General features: G+C 46.2%; 1 protein-coding gene across 22 annotated transcripts in view; it reads left to right on the forward strand.

Annotated features, from left to right (window-relative positions):
• The window catches only part of MBNL1 (muscleblind like splicing regulator 1), a 111,596-nt gene extending 95,571 nt beyond the window's left edge, over positions 1–16,025 (forward strand). For 12 of the 22 annotated variants that reach the window (XM_056358345.1, XM_056358331.1, XM_056358350.1 and 9 more), the window contains 6 exons: positions 64–117; positions 935–1,088; positions 6,730–6,765; positions 7,466–7,560; positions 10,960–11,034; positions 12,622–16,025. In XM_056358345.1, coding sequence (XP_056214320.1) covers positions 64–117; positions 935–1,088; positions 6,730–6,765; positions 7,466–7,560; positions 10,960–11,016 — 396 coding nt within the window. In that variant the 3' untranslated portion in view covers positions 11,017–11,034; positions 12,622–16,025. The remainder of the gene's footprint in view (positions 1–63; positions 118–934; positions 1,089–6,729; positions 6,766–7,465; positions 7,561–10,959; positions 11,035–12,621) is intronic. The other 10 variants (XM_056358349.1, XM_056358337.1, XM_056358339.1 and 7 more) reach the window with 9 other exon arrangements.
• Positions 16,026–21,516: the final 5,491 nt, after the last annotated feature.

A 21,516-nucleotide genomic window follows, 5' to 3' on the forward strand; every position in this document is an offset into this window, starting at 1 on the left:
TTATGTTAATGCGCTTGACCCCACTGGCCATTGCCATCATGTGCTCGCTGCCTGCTAATTAAGACTCAGTCGGCTGTCAAATCACTGAAGCGACCCCTCGAGGCAACCTTTGACCTGGTACTATGACCTTTCACCTTTTAGCTTGGCATGTAGCTGTATCGTAGAGTCGAGTTTGGGGTTAATGTGTAGAATTGGCTTATCCCAGTTTCCCTCCCCTCCATCCCTGGCGAGGGGCACGGGGGCGGCCAGGCCAGGGACCATGCCGCCCCTGCGCCCTGCCATCCCCTCCTGGCCCCTTCCCTCCCCTCCCGTACCCCCCCAAGGGTGCCATGTGGGCGGCCGTGGCACAGGGCCGGCCGCGGTGCAGGGTGCGTTGGCATGGCTTCGTGGCGCGGAAGCGGCCGGGGGTGCCGGCATGCAGCTCGCTCTGCATGCCCAGGCAGGCGCTGGGGCCCGGGGAGTGGGTTGGCGCCAGCAGCCCTGCCATCCGCTCCGGACGGTGACTATTAACATTGCTTCTACGTGTTGATGATCCTCATGGAGCTAGCAGTGCTGCTTCCCTCTACCCCAATAGCCTCGCTCCTGACCGAAACCCTGAAGCTTTACAGTAATATTTACACCAGTTCCTATAACGTACAGCTCCAACACGTTACCTGTGCCGCTGTAATGGTAGGCTAAAGTAGTGCTCCCTTGTAAAGCTTTTACCTCGCCTTTTATTTGGTAGTTAAGTCTGCCACGCTGCTTGCTTGCTCATGGATAAACATGGTGCTGCCTGGTTTTTTTGCCTTCTACTGATTTTTCTTTTTCCCTTTCTCTCTTTCCTTTTCTTCTCCCTCCCTCCCCTCCTCCACCCCCCCACCCCACCCCCACCTGCCCTCTTGTGTTTTTTTCTTTTTTTTACTGGACTTTATTTTTATACTCATCCACCATTCAGGGAATTCCTCAAGCTGTACTTCCCCCATTACCAAAGAGGCCTGCGCTTGAAAAAACCAATGGTGCCACCGCAGTCTTTAACACTGGTATTTTCCAGTACCAGCAAGCTCTTGCCAACATGCAGTTACAGCAGCATACAGCCTTTCTCCCACCAGGTAAGTGCTTCTTGTTTGCCTTTTTCTGGGAAGGGAGAAGGGGGAAATCTGGAAAAAAATACACTGGGAAGTAACTGTTCCTGGCGGCACGTGTGTAGAGTTTTTTGCGTGGTGGCTGCCGGGTGCAGGCAGCCTCTCTCCAGCCCGCTGTGCTGCAGTGCCCGGTGAGCTGTGGCTTCTCTCTGCTTCTCTAGGAAGCTGGGTGGGTGTCTTCCAGTCTAATATAAAAATCAGCATCATGCTTTGTCATCCCAAATCAGAATTTGCAATCTTCTCTCTCGTTCCTCTGTTCCTCAATTAACTTCTCTTCGTTACACGTCTCTTAAGCTGTTGTATTTGTTTCTCTTTGCTGTAAGACCCCTTTGCCTTCATGTGCTTAGCAACAGTTGTTCTGAGTCACACAGCGAAGGTTTTGATTTAAATGATGGTGCAGTGATTATAAAAGGCACAGACAGGCAGCCTCGCAGGTAGGCTAATCTTGAACCTGCACAAGAAATCAAGGTTCAGGTCTCTACCACTAAAGCCTCAGGGCTGATTTTGGACTAAGCAGGGCCCAGGCGCACTTGTTCAAGAGTGATCAAATCTACACTTGTTCCAGTGTAATTGCTGAAGAATTGATGCCTGTGCTATTCACGTAAGCAGAAATCCCTTCAGAGGACAAGTGATATGACTTAAAGTTGTAATGTATGCTTTGGTTCTGCAAACAGCACTTCACAAAAAAATATGCATCTAGTACGTCTTTTGAATTTATGCCTGTATTAACACAGCTGAGTTAATTTCTTGCATGTGAACCCACATAAAATCAGCACTATCATTCTAGGAAGGACACAGAGGATGTCTGATAGATCTCTACTCAAAAAATCGGAAGAAGTCAGTGCAGACAGCCCTTCATAATGCAGACTAGTTGAGGGGACAGGAGAAAATACAGCTATTTAATCTTTAGCCCCCCCAAAATTAAGGATCTTATCTTAAACATTTCTGGCAAGTATATTCCCAGGAATTCAGTATAATGCCTTTTACCATTATTTCTTGATCTGGCATGCAACCAACATGTATAATTTAAATGGCACAAAAATCACTTGCTTGATTGTAGTACATTTTAATAACTTGTTTAGGTTCCAAAAATGCATTGCAACCACTGAGATATATTAATAAAAGCTTGTTGCAAAGCTTGTAGGAGTCAATAGAAAAACTGATTGAGTAAGTTTTAGATCAGATCTCTATCCCACATACTAAAATTGATATAAAAATGCTTATGCAGTCACAGTCCTTCCTGTAGATATTAAACAATTCTACAGATTTGTTCTGGCAGAGTGTAACTGATGTGGCTAGTAACTCATGCAATTTTCCAGCTTCCATTAAATCAGCGAGGGGCTGGATGATTTCTGGAAGTTCTCAAGCTGCTTTGAATCACACCCTTTGAAGCAGGGGTTATGGTTCGTGTGCATCGGACCTTGTTTACACTACATCGTTGACTGGGATCTTTCATGTTGGCACTTACACAGAGCCTGCCTCAGCACTTCCTCTAGCAAATCCGCGCTGAAACCTACAGGAGTTGGCGTGGTGGTTCTTGATGCTTCATTTGACCTTTTTTGACCACTGAAGTTTAGTATATGTTGAACAGGAAAAGTAAAGGATTTTTGTAGCGTGAGCTACTACAACTTCTCCTTTTATATTTTTCAAATAGCAGCAGTTGGAGCTTTCCACTAATCCAGTAATCAAACTTTACTGAAAGTTTGGAGATTTGATTTTCCACCTTGCCCTTTTTAGTTTACCCCATGTAAAAATAAACTAGCATCAGTCCTGTTTGTGCGTAGTCATCTGGAAATAGAGTCTCTCCATCAGTCCGTAAGAACTGACGGGAGAGCACAGAGCATGGGTACCCTCAGCTCCACTGCCATGGAGCAGAGACAGGTTAATTCAGTGGGGTCTGAGTTAAAATGATGTTTTTCAGGTTCAGACACCCAAAGCGTAATTACTCATACGTGTTTTTAGTTGCTTCAGCTGCAACCTATGGAAATGCAGGAGGTCTGGAGGGCAGTGGCAGAACCTACACCGTGTGGATGTGTGCCCCTGTGGAGGACTTGGCAGGACCCTCCTCTCCACAGGACATTTCACTCTTGATGTTTCACCTTTGAGAGTTTTCTGTTCATGTTCCAGACAAACCCAGATACCTTTTCTAAACTGTAAGGTGTAATTCTGCCTGCCTGTATATAAGGGCATGTGAAAGCAAATGAAGGGATCATGCCTGCCAGAGGATGGACACTGCCATTCCAGCACACTTTAAAGGATTAAATGCTCTTAGATAATCATCTCACTGCTCTCAAATAAAGTTCCCTCTTTGCACGGCTCCCCTCTGGAGGTCTCCCGGAAACCTTGGCTGCTGGAAGCTGTCCCCAGACTGAGAGGGAAAGCTAAAAAGCATTGCAAGAAAGAACTGGAACACTTGTGGTGTTGGCTAGTTGAAATAAGCAGAGTTAGTCTGCCAAACGAGGAGGCTCTGCACGACCTAATAGATGTTCACAGCTTGTTTTGGTACATTGGTCCTGGCTGCTGACTCTTGATGCCTTGGCAGACACGCAGGCAAATGTTTCGCTGTGGGGCTGTGAACCTGCAGAGCAGCGGTTACTTGGCATTCCTATTTCTGCACGTGCTCTTTGTCCTGCAGTAACTGTGAGCTGATTGGGGATAAGTTTGTACGTGCAGAGGGAGAGCTCCTATGTGCAGCGAGATGGAATTCCTACCCTGGTGCTTGTTACCATCCTGTGCCTCAGCTCACTGTTTCCTCAGTTGTGCATATACAGCTGTTCCTGGCCTGTGCTTGTCAACCAAGTGGTCAGGCAGTCTTGGGGAAGCTTAAACCTCCAGAAGAAAGGGCTCAGGTTTGCAGGATGCTCGAGGAGCTGTTGTCCTGACACACATGCAAGAGACGGAATCTCAGCAGCACAGCTGAACCACGCAGCCAGACGTGGCAAGGATTCAGCCACCTCTGCCATTAAGTTAACACACTGCGTATTTGTTTAGTTACTGCAGCTTCAGCACCGGAGAGCCTACTTCCTCAGGGCTGGGATTCAGTCAGGGCACAGGTGCTTTCCTAAAGCAGTGTCTGTGTAAGCGCCTTCCTTCATGGGGCTTCTGGGTCTGTGTAAAAACACTGCTGCCCTCCAAAATATTAGGGAGGGATGGGTCAGACACAGCTCTTCACCTCGACAGGAGTGCTTGTGCTGTCCATGGCAGTATTTTTAATTTGGATTTAGTAGATTGGACAGAATAAATAGACTGAGGGGAATAATGAAAGGGAGAAAAGAGAAGAAAATGCCTAAAACGCCAGTAGTCCTCAAATATTTATAAAAATAGCTTTATTCCACTGCAGAAATGATCTGGTTGTGAAGTTATGATCAGTTAACTGGACACATCCTTGAATTAAAATTCTGCCCTGTGCTGAAAAGCTAGGGAACATTTGAAACTGCACATTTATTATTCATGCATTCTCATTAGTCAGTCAAGGCTTCTGAAGTCAAGATGAATATTAAGGTCATAATAAAAATTATTTTTATTACTGGTAAGAGGGTCATACAGCATTTTGTCTTCATATTTGCAAGTTATTGCACTCTAGCTAGTGTTTTCATTTCTGCCTTATGTTCATTTGCTTCAGTTCCCTTCCAAAACTGTGTGCACTGGTTATAACGTTAACAATGATAACTCAAACTAAAATTTGGGGCTGAAAAGCTTTACAGTGATATTTCAGAGTTCATATAAGTATCTAACTCATCTTTAGCATGTAGATGTAATTATGAATGGAATGACACAATATTCCAGATCTAATCAAATATGTACAGCCCTACAAATAGAGCACTTCTGCACAGAGACAGAACTCAAAGGTTCTTCCCTGTAACCTCTTTTAACGCTATAGAGATGTCATAGAGAGACTGAGAAAGCAGTTTTACTTACTGTTTGTACTTCATAGCCAAATTTTGCTCCATTTTTTAACCGTGCAAGTGATCCCATTGACTTCAGCCGTGATTTGTGCATGGGCAAGTCAGCAAAGCTACCGTTCTTTTAACCTTTCTTTGTGAATATTTTCAGTCTCTTCCATGACACAGAAATAGAAGAGTAATTAGGAAACATGATTACGCCCTTTTCTTTGTAGCCTCACAGATACAGTGATGACAGAGAATAACCTTGTCCCCAGCAATAATTATACTGACTCTCCCTGCTTAGTTAAATGCTCTTGAGATTGTGCAAGCCACTACAATACTTGGCACCAGCTAAAACAATTTCCTGTCCCCCCGTTACAGTCACGTAATGTCGAGGAAGCAGCATTGCTGTGGCTCCCACCGGCAGTCTTCTAGAATGTTTCCATTTCCATTGCAATCTCTGTTCCCAGATTGCAGAGTTTTTTTCAGTTTCTGCTGTGTCAAGCATAATTAGTGGTGTTAATAAACATTAAATAAAAAAAGTAAAATGTTTATTGAAAAAAGGATATTCTGAAATATCAGTATATATTTATCATACTGGAAGCAAAAATAGAATATTCTGAGTTCAGTCTGGTGGAAGGCATTTTGCTATGTAAATTAAACAGAATTACCAACTTAGTGATATTTAAAAAATGATACCATAATGATAGCGTAATGTTCCTAAAAACACCATACTGCTGTTGGCTCTCTAGTTGCAGGGCAGAATTCACCAGATGCCGTCACTTTAATTCTTTTTGTGCAGCCTGAAGAGAGTTGCAGGTTGTGAGCCCAGACACCAGCAGCTTAAAATACATCCCATAATGTAGAAAAAAGCGCTGAACAAGTATTCTGAGGTGCTGCTGTGAGCTGCATAGGAGACTTCAGCTATCCAGTCACTCCTTTGACCTGTGTATTAAGCAGACAGACCGGGGGCAGTCAGGATTGCTGCCACTTCACCGGCAGCTCACAGTGGGCCGTGCAGATACAGCAGAAGCACTGCATGCTGCCTTCACCTGGGGTTTGCCTATACATTACCCAAATACTGGAGCAGTCAGGTTGTGGCTAATGAAACGGTGCAGATAAGTCAGTGCTCTGCGAGGAGCTGCGGCTGCAGCCCTGCCGAGGAGGGCCCCGACTGGCGAGGACGCTCCAGCAGGAGCAGAGCCCCGCTCGCCAACTGGCTGCCTGCCCTGGCCAGAGCGAGCTGCCCACTGCGCTTGCTGGGCACCTGCAGCGTGGGGGCTGCGACCGGCCCGTGTCCTGCTCTGCAGGCAGGGGTGGGCCTTGTGTGCCTGGAGGCAAGGGCAAGTTTAAAGCATTTCTTTCGGTCTGAGGAAGCCAGGGTACAGACCATTACAGAGCTAATGTCAAACGGCAGAAAAGAGCTTTAAAACAAAAGCTGAAGACACTTTTCCTAGCCACGCTGATAATCCACAGTGCCACAAAGGCAAACGTGATATACCAGCACACAGTTCGACTAGCTCTTTCCCTTCACTGGAGACTAGTTCTAATGGATCACTGTGCTGTTGTATGGTTTGATTGTGCTGACAGTTACATGCCTCTGTTCCCATAATAACAATTTTTCTTCTTTGTTCAAATGAAATTTCTAATTACACGTGTGATGGGTTGTTTTAATTCTTTTCCCTTTCCAAATCCACCTTCCTGTTGCAATGCATGATGGGCAGGCTCAATATTGTGCATGACACCCGCTACAAGTGTTGGTAGGTGCCAGCTTTGTTTCTTGATTATCTTAAACCTGTGGTGCAGCTCACGGACCCTCAAAATCCACTGCTAGATTTTAACTTATAGCTCCTGTGCCAATCCATCTCCCTTAGCCTTCTCCACTAACACCTGTCAATTAAATGCAATTGTTTTATTTAATTGACATGGACACACAGACGTTGTTAATTTTGTACAGCAGTTTTTTGAATTGCACATTGTTCCTTGGTGGATTTTGATTGGACTATGAGTTCCAGTGTTTAGAAACTATCTTGTGTTAAATAAAGACTGTATCTTGCTATAGCCACATAGACATATACTGTCCTTCAACAAGGTTAATTTATGTTTGCAGTAAATATTTGGGTTGAATTTTTAAAAGACAAAAAATTTGTAAATGTAAGGGCATCTAAGAATTCTTCTGTTGATTTTTGTATTGAAATGGTTAAGCTTGTTTTTTGTCGATTTTCTTGATTTGATGGTAACAAGCATTTTCCCCTTTTTTTCTCTTTCATTTCCCTCCTCTCTTTCTCCCTGGAATGTCATCCTGCTTTGCACTGTGATTGCATGTCATGCGCTGGCAATGATGTCTCGGGCTTTTTGCTGTGATAAATACCATGCTCAATTATCCTGCCACATGTCGCTCTGGTTCCCATACTGCTACACTCTTCTGTATGTTTGCTTATATGATTTTCCTTCCGAAAGTTCCCATGGTGCACGGTGCTACGCCAGCCACTGTGTCTGCAGCAACAACATCTGCCACAAGTGTTCCCTTCGCTGCAACAGCCACAGCCAACCAGGTTTGCTAATTTACAGCTTTGTTCCTTACAGACAACTTGAAATTGGTGCTTTTAATGAGCATGGGGGTTTTGATTTTACCTCTTGTTGGCCTACACATTCTCTCTTAAGATCTGCAGCACGGCTTAGTAAGCCTTTATCCATGCTCAAAAGGTGCTGCAGTTCCATTTCTGACGCTAAAAAGAATTGATAGTAGAGTTTCTGACTCAGTCTTAACATTTATGGGCCATGCTGCTTATTTCTGCTCTCAGAGATGTAAAGAGAAAGGGATAATACACGGAACCCATTATTTATTTCTATTTCTGTGAAGCCAAGAGTTCCTTTTAGTGCAGAACTCCAGTGAAAGCCAGTAAAACCTTTGTGCAGAGGGGTTGCAGGAGCACTTTTTTAACAGTCTGAATTTAGCAGTCTGAACATGTTCCGACTCTCCTCTTCCAAGAGCAAAATGAAAACGCTTGAGCATGGGCCACACAGAAACTTCTTTTAAACCTTTGTTTCAGCTTGTGATTCTGCTTAGAAATGGCCAATTACTTGTTGCAGTAGACAGACTTCAGTTAAGAAAATGTCCATTAGAGTCTGGTTTTATTTCTAAATAGCTGCCTCAGTTGTTTCCATATTTGAATGTAGTTTAGGAATAAAAGAATAAATAAGTGATAAAAAGCCCTCCCAGAAAAGCCAGAACTGATGTTCTAAAGATGAGTACCAGGGGCCAGAGGATCTGCAGTCCCCATGCATACCAGCTGGAGCTGCACCTGAGAACAGAATGTGGCCTGTTATTTTTGTCTAGCTGGGTTGTCAAAAGTGCAGATTTCTGTAGTAGTACATCTGGCTGAAAGTGCAACAATAAAGTATTTTTAAGGACCCTCTTGTTACTCTTACAAAAAGGAATTATTCTTGGAGATCTACTGGGAAGTCAGAATGGCCTAGGTCATGAAACCATCGATTCTGGTCTAATAATGCAGGTATTACTTTCGACTCGGTGGGAATCACACATGTGCCTTTCAGAAAAGGGAACTAAACATCTTCTGCAGCATTTTGCAGGTGTGGTTCTGTATGTGTAATTAATTCTGGAGATAAATGTCAGTTTTTTAAGGCAGGCTCACCTGACATACTCAGTTCCCTAAGTCATTAGAGCTCTCCTTAAACAGTTTCAGAATCCCCTCATAAAGCTGTTGGGTTTGCAGTTGGACCTTAAGCAGCAATACCCATGCCGTGACCTGCTGCACGTGCCCCTCTGTGCGCGGGGTGGACAGGGCCAGCTCGTGCGGAGCCAGGAGCCCGGGGCTCGCTGCAGCACCCTGGGCTGTGCTGCAAGGTTAAGTCCAGAGGCTGTGACTTCCAGCCTTTCTACCTTTGCCCATCAAGCAGTACCATTTTGTACTACGCCCAGCTGGAGGTTGATCTCTCAAAAATACGACTCCCAAAAATTGCAGTGATACATAGGCATGCACATCCCGAGTCTCAAAAGGGACCTGGATATTTTACAATTCCAAATAATACTCAGGTTTGTCTGCTTAGCAGGGAGCACTTTCTGCTCCTGAGAAATGCTTGCCGAATGACCATGCATGCCACTTACGGATTTAAACTAGCGTTAAGAATTACTTTGTGTTTTGGAAAGCTAGTTTATATGTAGGACTGCCTCTGCATACACCTGTCACCTAAGCAAGCAACGACCTGTATGCCCAGAGTGTCTTAATATTGTAGTTTATTGCACCATACAATTAATTTGAGTGTGTCTCTACGTCCTCTGTAAGTCCAGAGAGTTGTGAGAACAAGCCAAGCCACAGAAAAGCATCACTGTTTTTTAAAATCATCTGTCTAAATAACCGTGCACTTTCCCAGACAGACTACAGGGAAACTTTCTGTTGTAGAATCTGATCATTTCATGCATATCCTCCCTGGAGCCTCATAACACACTTAGTGTCAGTACTGCAGCCAAACCTCAATATATACATATATAACAAATATATGTATATACTATGTGAGCAATGCTGAAGTTATTTAATGCCACACGATGCAATGTGCATGCATGCCAAAAGTCTTAAGGTCTGGCCCTCCATCTTCATTGACTGGTGTTGAAGGTCCTTGGTACGTTCCGACAGCACTACCCCTGATGCTTCTACACAGCTGGGTGCAACAGCCTGTCCTGCAGCAGTAAAAAAAAATGGTATGAGAAGCTTCATTATGCTCAAAGCACATTTCTGTACAACTGGGCAATGTTGTAGAGTTCTGTGGAGTTGCTAGGGGAGGAGAGGGCACAAGGGGTGGAAAAAACAACACCAGGTCCTGTAAACAGTTTAGTTAAGAAACCTCTCGTTCCCTCTCTTGTGTGGATTAACAGGTCAGCCTTAGTATCCGTCAGAAAAAAAGAGTCTTTCCGAGTGCAACAGCCATTTGTGGTCGTAGAGATCCATTTTGTGTCATATGCCCCAGCATGTTTCCCTGTGCATCTATTTGCTCTATATATAGATGCATTATAGATGCATCTATAGCAGGTGCATCTATTTGCTCCCTCCAGCAGGGCTTCGGGTCCCACCTGTAACGCAGGGTTCCTCTAGGTTCCTCCAACGCCTGCACGCCTTGGTGCTGTCCCTTCTCAAGGGCCTGACCTGCAGGGTCTGTTGGGGCTTGCCCCCGTGAACTCCCACCTGCGCACCGCACACAGAGGGCTGCACGGCTGGGACCCAAGGGTGGGTTGTAGAATATAACTTTGTTGTTGGTACTGTTGGTAATCTGCTCTGATTTTAATACTGTTTTTTTTTAAAAAATGGGAAATGGAGTTGAGGGGGCACTTCAAGAGAGCCATGTACTGAATTCTGTTTACACAGACAAATATTTTGAGAATTGTTTCACTGCTTTGGGGAGCCTTAGCTTTTCATCTGATCCACCATGATGCCCTCAATGGCCGTGCAAAGAGCAGGCAGCTCTTCTCTACAGTGGATTTTCACCAGCCGTGAAAATCAAGCTCAGGGCATCTTGGATTTGGCATTCAAAAACCAAGACAGTGAAAACAGTGAACACAAAATCAGACTGAAACAAGGCCACTGTAGGATTTTATCATTTTACATGATACACTGAAAGCACAGAATTTTGTGTAGGCCAACAAAAAGGGCTATTTTCAATTACTGCACTGCATGACTTCTGTAGATTTTAACGTCTCTTGTTTCCTAAACAACCAATAATACTTATTTATGTTTGTCAAGTAGTACTTAACACAATGTTTTCCAGTTTTAAGATGCTATTGTAGCACTTCAGTTGACTTTAACTTACAGTTACGATATAAAATCCACCAACTCACAGCTGATCCTCACTTTTCCAAACTTATGTTCTATAGCAAAATGCTCTGTCTCTGGGTTGGCTCATTGCACTTGTTATTCATTGTTTAAATTTTTTACCTATAGATACCCATAATATCTGCCGAACATCTGACTAGCCACAAGTATGTTACACAGATGTAGACATTTTGTCATCAAACAGTAAGTTCCCAGTGTGTTGTTGCTTGCATTTTTCTCACCTTCATGCATGCATAATCTGTGTATTTCTCAGGGACAGAATGTTTTTGTTTCCTTTCTAAGAAAACTAGTAAGATACAGGGAGGAGGCTGTGAACTCCACTGGTGCTCCATTCTTCTCTCAGTGGAGATCCCATGGTTAGCAGTGACCACGTTAGCCAGTGTGTTGGACCAGGTGTTTGTACATATCCATATAGCTAAATCAGAGGGTCAAAAACTAGCATTTTGCGTTTTGTTGGTAAAGGAGGATGGCTCCAGCACTGATGGGAGCCAAGGGCCAGGTCTAGCAGTGAGGTGGTTATGTTCAGCTGTCTTTAGAAAAGATAAATTTTAAATCTCCAGATTTGGAAGGGCAGCGTCTCTGAAAATACAGGCTTAGTCGTCTGCCTAGCTGAAGCCTGATTTCTCCTGAACACAGGATGTCAGACTGCCACATGTTACACACGGTATTTTCCTGGCATGAGTGGTGTGGCAAGGGGAGGCCCCAGAGTGCAGGCGCAGTTCATACCTGCGTTGCGTTGCATTGCGTTGGCGTGAACGGCCGCTGGAGACGGCATATTTCAGCTCTGTATACTGTAACCTTTATCCTGCATAGCCTGAAATCTGGGTTTGTGTGCCTAAGCTTCAGAATTTTTTTTCCCCCCTCTGTATCTTCCTGTGAGTAAACTGTAGTTTCCAGTCTATCACTAAATTGCCTGTTACCATTAAGCCCACCCGCAGCACTGATACCACCTCCCCCAGGACAGCTTGTGATTTGTATTACCTTTCTCTCTCCTGCGCTCCATTTCTGCTCTGTGTTTTTTATTGAATGGCTCAGCCATAATGGAATTACTACTTTGAGTGAGGATTAACTGATTTGCCACAGTGGGCTTGTAATAATAGTTATTCCTTTCAGCTGAGCGTAAACAGTGTTGAACTGCTTGACTGACTCAGGTGGGACGCCTCTTATCTGCTGGCTGCACTTGCTGCCAGGCTTCCCTCTGCAGTTGGCTGGGACCAGGATGGCCCTGGCTTGGAGATGGGCCCAGGTGGAGGAGGAATTGCTCTCTAGAGCAAATCTCCTGTGACAGGCAAAAGACACCAGAGAAATAGCTACGCTAGCTGGGCAGTTAGGAAGAATTGCCTTGGGAACATAGGCCCAGATTTCCAAGGATGTTTGGGTGCCTCTCGGGTATCAGCTAGGCTCCCAGGTTCTATGGGGCAGTGGCAGCAGGGCCTGGAAAGAGAGGGGGGCACGGAGCTGCTGGGCAGCACTCACATGGCACTTTGTGGGTCTGGGAAGCTGTCCCCCAGATGCTGTGACCCCATGGCTGGGGGCTCGACAGCGGCAGGAGGCTGGTGGCTGCGTTGTGCGCTTCTACCTCTGCAGGATTTGCACGTGAAGCGAGCCACTGCTGCAGGAAGGCTGCTGGAGGGAGCGAGCTCCCAGGGCTTTGGGTGCAGGCTTCCTGCTGCTCCACGGCACGGCACGTTTCCCTGCTGCAGATGTAAAGCTTGCGCCGACAAACGGTTACGACCATGTTAAAAATGCTTTCTGTTCTTTGCTTTCTAGATCATAACTAAAGAGAAAAGGACAGTGTGTTTGGGTTGAGAAGAGGACAAGCTCATTAGCCATAATGTATATAATATATACCGTCAAGCAGCACCTGGAAACTCCCTCAGCAGTAAGACATCCCACACCTTGCATGTTAATGAGATGAAATGAGAACTCAGAAATCCACTGCACACTGTTGCCTATATACTTTGTACATTTAATTGATATTTGTGCTGAGGTGATCTTATTGTCTAAAAACTACAACATTGTCTATCTTTTCTAGTACAGAAGTATGCATATGGTTTAAATATGCATATGTAGTCTATTTCCTACATAATCATGTATGTCACCTTGAAAAGACAGACGATGATGTAACCATAAATCTATTATGTATTGGTACGTCTGTAGACCAAGATATAATTTTTTAAAGTAAGTTTATTTCTTTCAAGGTTTACAAATAAAAAAGGTGCACCTTGTATTTAAAATTGCCATTATAGATGAGAGCGTGCATGCACAGTAATTTTTGTTTAAGAGTAATATTTTTAATGTAATAGATTGTAAGAAGTGGTAAGAGAGGTATCTGACAGAGATGAATGTGCCAAGCAAAACCACAACTGTGTATATTTTAAAGCACATCAATGGCTTTAAGTACCATGTTGTTAAGGATTCTCATGAAGTGCCATAGACTGTACATCCAATTAGAGTATTATTTCTGCAGTGTTATTTTCAGAACCACGTTTTCACTCGCTTTGTTAGTACTAACCAGTCAAAGGGCACCATTCTGTTTCAAACCAAAGCTGTCTCAGAAATGGCCAACTATTCCTTACAGTAACAGTAGACAGCACAAGAAAGATACTCTAGCCGTACAAATTAACCCATACTGGACATATATATAAACTATTTTAAGGCATTGTAGTGTAATATTTATGCATATTTTACTGTATAACATGATATATGAAAGGGAAAAGCCATTTCTGAGACACAAAAACAAATGTTTGAGGAACTTCTTTTGCTTCTATTTATAGCCTCTGTCAAAAGTCAAAAGGACTATAAATGTTTTGCAGAGATGGGTTTCACTTTTACTTCATCACAGTCACGCTTTACATGGTGACTCTAAAGAAAGACGAAAGAAGCACTGACATCAGATGCATGACAAACCAAAATACGAAAAAATGGAGATGTTAATTAGCGTAGGAATCGGGTGGGTTAAATACTTGGGTGAGTTTTATATGTGATTTTTTTTTGTTCAGATTAACTGCTTATAGCCTTAGAAAGCCTTTACAAAATAAAAACAAAAAAAAAATAGATGTGCATTCAAGTTTTAAGAATGGATTTATCCAAAGGAATTCCTTTTTGTGGTTTGGATGTTGCAGCTGGTAAAGGATATTTTTTGCTATGTTCAGCAAAGTGCTGAAGTGGGGGCCAGGTCACTGGTAGCGTAGCGTGGAGTGGAAGAAGCGCGGGTTCGGTTGTAGAACTCTCCATACTTCCAAGTTTACTGCGAGTTTTTATGCTTGAGAGAGATGCTTTATAGTATAAGAATGATGTGTTGATTTTACTGATTGTACTGTACATCTATTAAAGCCTTAGATTATTACATTACGGGTTAAAACCCATACCAATGTAATTTCAGTCGTGTTAAGAAAGTATAGGTGACTTCACATGTTATTGTAGTTACTTAACATTATAGAGTATTACTTATTTTTTCCTTGTTAAAAGTGTAGTTATTTCTTACATTTATTAGATTGTTTTCATTTTCTATTACCAGTTGAATACCATTTCAGTTTATAGAATTTTGTTTTATTAGAGTTTACTGATGACTTTTTCAAAATACAAAAAAAAAGTAGTTTTCTTCATAACATACTCAGTTTTGAATTTACATGTAGTGTCATATGAGTATTCGTATTATTGTTAACTAAATGATTTATATTTTACTGATTTAATATTACAATGTAAGAATGTCAGTCATTGTTAGTTCTTGTCTAGTTTTCATTAAAAGAACAAAGATCTTTTATATGGATATCTTATAATTATATAATCATTGCTAAGTAAGAAGTTAAGTTGTTGCTATCGCAACAATCCTGGCAGACAATTGAGTAATATTTTGATGATTTATTTTGTTTGTAATTAGTTATTATGAGAAAAATCTAGTTCCTAGATATTAGAATAAAATTTATTTTCTACTGTATCCATTTCAAATGTTAAAATATTGTTTAAATATTTTTTGAAATCCCTGAATATCAGGCCTTGTTATAAATAAGCTGCATAATCAATAGATCAAGGGACTTTTTGTTGATAATCCAAATACTCAAAGTTTACGTAACAAGAATTATAGTGTGTGTGTGCAAACTCTTGAGGGTTGATTATGCTGCAGTTTAGCATGTGGGAACGTATAGAGAGAAGGTTGACTTTTTGCACTTCTGTATATAGTCAAAAAAAGAGAGAAACCTGTATAATAGTAAGATCTTATTTTGAATAAAAATGTCTATAATTACAAGGAGTTTTGTTAAGGCTAATAAAATGACAGGCTGAACAAAATTGCTTGCAAAAGTGGCACAGAGTTAGCACTCCATACCCCTTCAAAAAAGTTGCTTTGCTTTATGTGGACAGCTTGTAGTTTGCCAGGATTTTTTCAGCTGGAAAGATATGCCATCCTTCCAAGATCTCATGACTGACAAAAGCTCCACTGGTTCAAATCTGCCTGAAAATCATTAATAAAAAAAAGATAAAAAAAAGGTAAAAAAAAAAGTAAAAAAAGCAGGTACTTCAGACCATCAAGGTGAAATCATGGATCAAATATTCCGTACATTATTCAAAAACTACTGCATGTTTAAAGTATCAAAAAATATATTAAAGATATATGCTATTCAAACCAGTTTCTGACAATTTCAGTGGTTTATTGTTCACAAAAAAGATTCTTCAAAACAAATACTGACTTTCACAAAAGAGTTAAATCATGAACAGGCAAACCAAACAGCACACCGTAGCTGTAGTTGTTATGTGATTATTTTTTATTGCTGTAGTGGTCCTGTTCTTTTAGCAGGTGAAAAAAACCCAAACCCTGGGAAATTTTGCCGTTTTAATGGAAAGCGTTCAAGAAACGTTGTTGTTAAATATGCCAAAGCTGGAAAGAAGCGATTAGGCCATTACTGTATCTGATCTCTCCAGTATTCACACTGAATAATTAATGAAGTTGCACTTATTTGCAACCCCGCAACTTTCATCTGCTGAAAGGACAGATGTGCTTGGTTTTACTATTATGTAATCACAGACTTACTTTTTGCTTGTAGTTGCTCCAAATTATGTACTCTGTCCTGGGCTGCAATTTGTTTTTATGCTTATTTTATTATTACTGCTATAGTTGACCTTGCTGTATGGAAAAAATAAAGTGAAATTGCCCTAATAAAAGTTCTCTTTCTTAATTACATTTTCCTATATCAACTTAAAAATCGCACCGCTTTCTTTTGTGTACGCATTTTTAATTTTACTTTTGTTCGATGCGGATATAATTTATCTGTAAAAAAAAGCCTTGTATACCGGTATTGGTGTGTTTTTTTCCTTCAACAGCGCACGCTATGTGAAATACACAGGTTGTGTATTAAGTATGCGAAGTGTATCTGGAATTACTGTCAAATCTGGAGGGAAATCTAAAGCACGGGTTTGTGAGGGAGAGGGGTGCAGCGCGGCGGTGGCTGACGGTAGGGGGAGCCCCGTTTCCATGTGTTACTGCTCCTCCGTTAATCTCCCACCGGTCACTCTGATAATCAAAATTATTGACCAAAAAAACCCGACAGCTTTAATACAGAAAAGGAGAAGCATCGGGACGCTAGTTTGCCACCGGGATTTCAGGTGTCCCTGTGCTCACTGGCACAGCCGGAGAGGCCGTTGAAGGCGGGTTTTATTCATTTCTCAGCTCAGCACGTCTGGGTGCCTCGCTCCTGTTGGCTCCTTGGGTCCATGCTCACAATGAGACCAGCATTTTCATTTATCGTTGCATTTAGCTGCCAAGTGAAAAAATAACGTGTCGAGCAGCGCTGGTGTTCTAAATTGGCAAAAATAGCACAGCTTGATTTTCCTGTCTGTGCAGTGACAAAGGCCGCGGAGGTTCCTGTGGGTGGTAACACACGTTGGCTGGTGCTTGGGGGCCGAAGCCGGGCAGGACAGCTGGGGGCCGCTGCCTGGGCCACCGGCCCCCAGAAGGTTGGTGTGTCACGCCAGGTGGTGTCCATCCTCACACTGCGGGGGCTTGGGCTTGCGGCCACTGGTAAGTGGTACTGGGCAACAGCTCTGCTGGCAGCGGGGCTCTCGCTAGAGCGCTGAGAGAAATAAAGGCACTGGGATGCTGAGGGGAGCCCCGAGAAGGAGCTCTGGCCAAAGTGGCTCAGGAAGCCAGCAGCTGCGGCACCTGGCCGGCCGGGGCTGAGATGGTGGTGGCTGCAGGAGCAACAGCAGCAACTGCTACAGCTGTTAGAACCAAAGTAAAAGAAATTTGTTGGAAAGGATCCCCGTGTGTCTGCAGCTGAGGTGCATTCTAAAACGGGAAGGATTCTCAGCCTGCAGGGGAGGAGGAGCAGAAACCTGACATGGAGTTTGAATGGCCTTCATGTGATTTGAGATGTGAGCAGGGAACGGCCTCTGAAGAGGGAAACAGTAATTGTGAGGGTCTTTTTGCATCCTGTAATACAAAAATGCCGCTTTCCTGTGCAAACAGAGCTGATCACACCAGTTTCTGTGGCCGCGGCAGAGGCATCACACAATTCTCCAGCGTGCCCTGCTGGGCTGGGCAGCACCCAGGGGCATGCAGCAAGGTGTGGGGCAGGGGAGGGCAGCACGGCCAGCCTGCATGCCTGCCATGCACCGCGCTGTGCCATGGGACGCAGCAGCAACCCTTCACGGCACCAGCACCTCTGGCCCCTGAACAGTGGGGAGGGCCGGCCTGGGGAATCGCACGGGTGCCTGCAGTGGTGCCGAGTGGCCCCGGGGGTGGGCTGGGGGGGGATGGGCATGATGGGGCTCAACTGGGCTGAAGGGAGCAGGGCAGCGCTGGAGGAGTGAGCTGGTTGCTGCTGGGGTGGGCATGGCTTGGGGTCTCTGGGGGGAGATCTCCAGGGCACGGCTCATCTGTGGCCTCGGGAGGACACCAGCGCTGAGGGGATGCTGCAGGAGACTTGCCCTGGTGCTTGTGCAGCACTGGCTGGGGTCTGCTGGCCGCATCAGCCTGGCTGAGGCTCAGCCCCGTTCCCCTGGTTTCTGGCTGGTGGTGCAGAGTGGCGGTGGGGCTGCGGTGCCCTGGGGCTGCCCTTGCGGTTATGCCCCTGTCATGGCTCGGAGCAATTGAAGCGTGGGGCAGTGACAGGTCCTTGATGCCGCTTTTAAGGAGTCGAGGTGGGGGTGGGCCTCCTGCCGCTGACCTGCGGGGGGGAGGGGCCTTCCATGGGGGGACCAGCCTGCAGAGCCAGTGCCCCCCTCCTGAAATGCTTTCCAGCTTGTTGCCATGTGTTGGAGAGGCTGGGGGGGCTCTAGGGCAGCTCCCGTGCAGCTGCTTTAACTGGGATTTCTCACTGTGTGCTGCGGGCACGGGGAAGCCCCAGGGGGTGGGATGGCTGGTGAGACCAGTGGTACCCCGTGGTGGTCACGGTGCTTCTGCAAAAACATGGTCTGGGGGGTGTGTGGGGTGTGTGCCAGGGAGGGCTGAGCGCTGTGGCGTTCCCAGCAGGGTGCCTGGTGTGGGTGTCCCCTGCCTGCAGCCCTCACGGCGGGGGGGGAAGGGGCTCTGGTTTGTGGAGGCTCAAGGAGCAAACTGAAAGCAGGTGAGGAGTCCGTGCGCTGTGTCTTTCATGGGAGCTGGAGAAGACGTTGGAAGGTGTGTTACCACTGTGCAAATAAACCACAGGAGGGCAGGAATGACAGGGCTGTTCTGGGAGCGGGCAGGCAGTGGAGGTGCAGGTGCTCCTGAGCACCCTGGCAGTGCGCTGGGGGTGCAACTGAATGGCCTGTCGTGTGTATGCTCCCAGTACCTAAGAACGGCCAGTTTGGAGCCTTTTGCCCATTGCCAGAATTTAGCAAGCTTTTTGTGGCATATATGGGCAGTTACCTGGCACCAACAGAGACACATTCAATGAAATAGTGGCAGGAGAACAAGGTCAGTTGTGGGATGGGAAAGGACAGGTTCTGCTCTTCTGAGAGCAACAGTGTGGCGCTGGGTGTGCAGCCCCCCTCGGGGTGACAGGCACGGGGTCCCTCCCTGGCAGGCACCCTGTGAGGGGAGGGGAGGGGGGTGCCGTGGGCACAGTGCAGAGCCTTGGCTCTGTGGGTGGAGAGAGCAAAACCACTTTTGACTGTTTCCACGTGCCCTCAGCTACAAGGTGGGAGGCACTTGAAGCTCTTCCTGAGGATGGGGGATGGGCTTGGATGGGGGATGGGGGATGACTGCTTGGGAGAGCGAGACCCCCTGTCTCCCCAGGCTGGGGGGTGGGAATGAAGCCACAGGGCTGAGCGCAGGCACCTGAGCCGTGGGGTGCTGGTGAGATGCCCAGATGGGCTTGGCCAGGACAGAGGTGGGTCGCTCATGCTGGAGAGCAGCATCTGCCCTGGAGAAAACATTCCGTTATAAGGGAAAAGGTTTGTTTCCCTGCTTTTCTTTGGATGCTGCTGTTAATCCCAAGCCGTACTTGCCTGGATGTGCTGGCTATCCAGCCCGGCTGCACTTGGAGCATGTGGTATTGGGGCTGTGCTCGCTGTGGGGAGCGCGGCGGGCTGGGCACGCAGCCCCAGGAGCAGCTCTGCAGCTGGGCTGGCACAGCCGCAGCCTCCGCCTGGCCGTGGCACTCTGCAGGGGCATTGCAAAACACTGTTTAAGGAAAACAAACTCTTCCATAAAGCAGTGTTGCTAATTGCTTTTTTCCACCCACATCTCTTTTTTTTCTCTTCTCAATGCATACCTCTGGTCCAGGAAAAAGTCAGCAGTGGAAGCTGCTGCTTTCTACCTTCCTCTCAAGTTTTTAGGGGCTCTAAACCACAATTTAAACAAAATGAACTGAGTATCGTATTGGTAGCATTAGCAGGGTGCAGTGTCACAGGGGAAACTCTTGTGGTGACCAGCTGACCTTTGCTGAGTAGGCAAGTCCCAGCTGAGCTGCTGGTCTTGGTAAGGCTAAAAGTAGGCCTCTGTGTCCTGCCGATAGCACGCTCCCCGCGGGTCAGGCACCGTGTCTTGCTATCGCACGCAGAACAGCTTCTCCCAGCACTCGCCTGAGCATGGAGCCCATCTCGGTGTTTGTGTGAGTGTCTGGCAAATCCAGATGGACCTGTTTGAGGTCATGCCTCTGTGGAGCATCAGGGCACAGAGCCCTGGTGGCTTTGGAGGGGCTTTGCTTGTCCCTTCCCTCCTCTCCACATGTCTGCCTCTTGCTGAGCAGCCAGGAGCAGTGACACCTGCCCGCACTGCCTCTGATGTCTTTGCTTTGTCACTTGGCTTTGCTGCCCCGTGGCAGAGCTGTGCCGCTGCTCGCCCCTGTTCCATTAAGGTCACCTTGAACCGGGGCAACCTGGGGGGCTGGCTTGGCTCTGAGCGGGAGCAGCAGTGCCACAGCCTGGGCTGCCACCAGCTCTGGGTGCTCCCTGGGCACACGTGCATGGGACCCGCCGCAGTGGGAGTGGGGAGTGTGCTGAAATCTTGAAAGAGAAGCATGAAGAAGAGCCTGGCTCGGCACCGAGCTCTCTCAGTTAGTGCGTGCTCGCTAGCAGTGGATAAAAATCGGCATCAGGCACCGAGAGCTGCTGTGCTTCGGGTCTGTAGAATGCGCTGTGTCTCATTCACGGGGCGTTTCTGCTGCTGTTTAGAAAAGTGCAGCACCAGCCTGCGTGGGGTGTGTGCATCCAGCCTGGGGCTGCGGGTTTGTGTTTCCCCCCAGCCCAGGTCACCCCAAGTGCCTGGCGGTCCCTGTGCTGTGCCCCCATGCAGCACCACTGCCCGTAGTGCGCAGGAGCTGGGGCTGGGGGTCGGGTTTGGGTGATTCCAGTGGTGCTCTGGGGCGCTTGGCTGCGGGGTGACCTGGTCCATGAGGCTGTCGCGAGCGTACCACATGTTCTGCAGCAAAACCGCCCTGGTGGTGAAACACCACCTGTATTTAAAATGCCATCTTCATAATCGGTACATATGCACATGCTAAATGGATCAGTCTCTCTCGGGTGTCTGGCTGGGTGTGCTGGGGCAGGCGGGCTGCTCCTGGGCTGGGCTAGAGGAGCAGCTGGTGAGCAATGGCTGGTGCAGGGTCCCATGTGCTCCTGGCAGTGCTGGCAGTCGCAGCCCACCTCGCAGCACGTTACCTGAACAGGGTTTGGGATGGGCGGGATGTAGGAGACACTGACACCTGATGGGGAAGGGGTCTGTGACTGCGGTCACAGGGCCTGCAACATCGGCAACCATACGCGAAGGAGGAAAAGACATCCAGTGTGTCATTTTACCCAGCTTCTGACAGCTGCTGCTGGCTCCAGCTTCTTCCTCTGTTCATAATTTCTAGTGCAAAAAGGAAAATGATGTGAAAAGATCGTTGCTGCATGAAACTCAGTTCTGAACATCTGTGCTGAACTGAATATTTCATCCTAAAATAGATGTGCAGATACAGAGTGAAAAGGAGCAACTTATGGAAGACAGCTTGAGGGAATTAACAAGAATCTAAGGCTCCCTGTAAGACTGCTCGGGGGTATCTGAGCATCACCAGCACTCCCTCCGAACTTTGCTTACTGCTGCGTTGCTGTGTCCATTCCCCCAGTAGCCGGCACTCATCACTTTAACTATCTGTTCTCTACAACAGCCCCATGCTGTCTGGAGGACGTGCATCTCCGCGGTGGGCTGTGTTGCCCTTTGAGGTGTTTCAACTGTAGCACAAAACCAGCTGGCCAGGAGACCCC

This window comes from Falco biarmicus, chromosome 13 (genome assembly GCF_023638135.1).
Source record: "Falco biarmicus isolate bFalBia1 chromosome 13, bFalBia1.pri, whole genome shotgun sequence".
Taxonomy (NCBI): domain Eukaryota; kingdom Metazoa; phylum Chordata; class Aves; order Falconiformes; family Falconidae; genus Falco; species Falco biarmicus.